The sequence below is a fragment of the Gavialis gangeticus genome, unplaced genomic scaffold (assembly GCF_001723915.1).
Source record: "Gavialis gangeticus isolate Ggan-Ray unplaced genomic scaffold, GavGan_comp1, whole genome shotgun sequence".
NCBI classification, from domain to species: Eukaryota; Metazoa; Chordata; order Crocodylia; family Gavialidae; genus Gavialis; species Gavialis gangeticus.
This window is the reverse complement of record NW_017729020.1, coordinates 7,114,824-7,116,320: the sequence shown is the minus strand read 5'-3', so window position 1 is coordinate 7,116,320 and position 1,497 is coordinate 7,114,824. Positions and strand designations below refer to the sequence as shown.

Here is a 1,497-nt window from a genome sequence, read left to right as displayed (position 1 = left end):
CCAGTCATCCTTCTGCTCACAATCATCTAGCCATTCTCTTCTCCAAAAACAAGCATACACATGGATCTAATCCCAAATCTCTTAAGCACTCAAGAACTCCCTCTAAGCAATGGGAGTTCGGGAACAAAGCAGTAAAGGATCCAACTCCAAGGGAATCACCACGGAACCAATGCAGATGAGACAGCCCATGCGTCTCCGGGGCCCAAATCCACACCCAAAGAGGCCAGTGACAGCTCCTGGTGACTTCACAAAATCAGACGAGGCCCTCAGCTGTGATGAGCATAGCGCAGCAATCACACGACCAGACTTCCCAAGAACACTGTCCAAACTGATGGAGGTGGAGAAACAGCCATTGCACAATTGTATTCTGTCTCCATTTCCTTTGTCCGTGGATATCGCCCAATCAACTAATAAGGGGACTATTCTTTCTCCACTTTTCTATTAAAAAAAAAATCTAGTGACAACAGAGGGCACTTCCAAGAGGCAAGAGGATCATACTTCTAATTTCCATTACAGCATTATTCTGAACAACAAGTTAAACATGATGATATGCAACCTACCTTCTCAAAATGCCTTTTAAGGTAAACACTACTGAAATGAAAGCATCTCATTGTCCACTGGTCTGAAATCCACATCTTTCTGGCATGATTTTTAAGTTGTGTGTGGAATGTGGAGGGTTTATTTTCTCGTTTTAGAAACTAGACATAAAAAGTTACACCAGCTTGGGTTTGCTACTCAATTCTTTTTTTTCTTTGTTTTTCGTTTTTTAAAAAGACAGGCTGGCTTACCAGGACCAGAACCCTCAACATCCTTTAAAATTAAATAAATAAATATCCTGCTATGTTTTGCTTTCTACACTCCAAGAACATCTTCCTAACATAATATTCTTTTTACCATCCAAAGTTTAGCTTTTTTGTTCCTCTCCCCCTTTCCCCACCCAAGAAGGCCAACACATTTGTTTTCCAACAGTAAGAGCTGCTATAGCACATTCAAGGGTAAAGTAAAGGACAAACAATAAAAACTGGACACCACTGACTGCTTCTGTCTGCCAAGATGAGATGGTCCCTTCCCCAGTGCCAAGGCAGCTCCACTGAGGAGGACTGAATGTGTCAGAGCAGTCTCTTCAAGTTCATCACTTGTTTGCCACTTTTTTTTTTCCCCCCTAAACCAACTTATTCCTTTGCTTCTTCCCTGGGGCTCTGGGGTTCCAATTTGCATTTGATCCTGCTCCAGTACTCAGGGGCCACAGGAGATGTGGGGTCATGTGCAGAGCAGCAGAGGCGGCCATCCAAGGCAGAGGCCATGAGGGCTCCCTTCTCGTGATCCTTACAGAAGGAGTGAGGGCAAAACTCACAGAAGGAAATGGCAGGATTGCCACAGATGTCACACTGATGCCAAGGACATTCCCACTTTCCTGAAGGTGGCAGGTGGAAGGGAGAAGAAAAAAAGAAAGAAAGACAGAGAAACTTACAACTCAAAAAATGGAATTCTTAAGTA

The 1,497-nt window shown here is 43.6% G+C and overlaps 1 protein-coding gene across 3 annotated transcripts in view; it reads right to left on the bottom strand.

Annotated features, from left to right (window-relative positions):
* Positions 1–334: 334 nt before the first annotated feature.
* The window catches only part of NSD3 (nuclear receptor binding SET domain protein 3), a 66,181-nt gene continuing 65,018 nt past the window's right edge, over positions 335–1,497 (bottom strand). For all 3 annotated transcript variants that reach the window (XM_019514450.1, XM_019514453.1, XM_019514451.1), the window contains one exon: positions 335–1,414. In XM_019514450.1, coding sequence (XP_019369995.1) covers positions 1,173–1,414 — 242 coding nt within the window. In that variant the 3' untranslated portion in view covers positions 335–1,172. The remainder of the gene's footprint in view (positions 1,415–1,497) is intronic.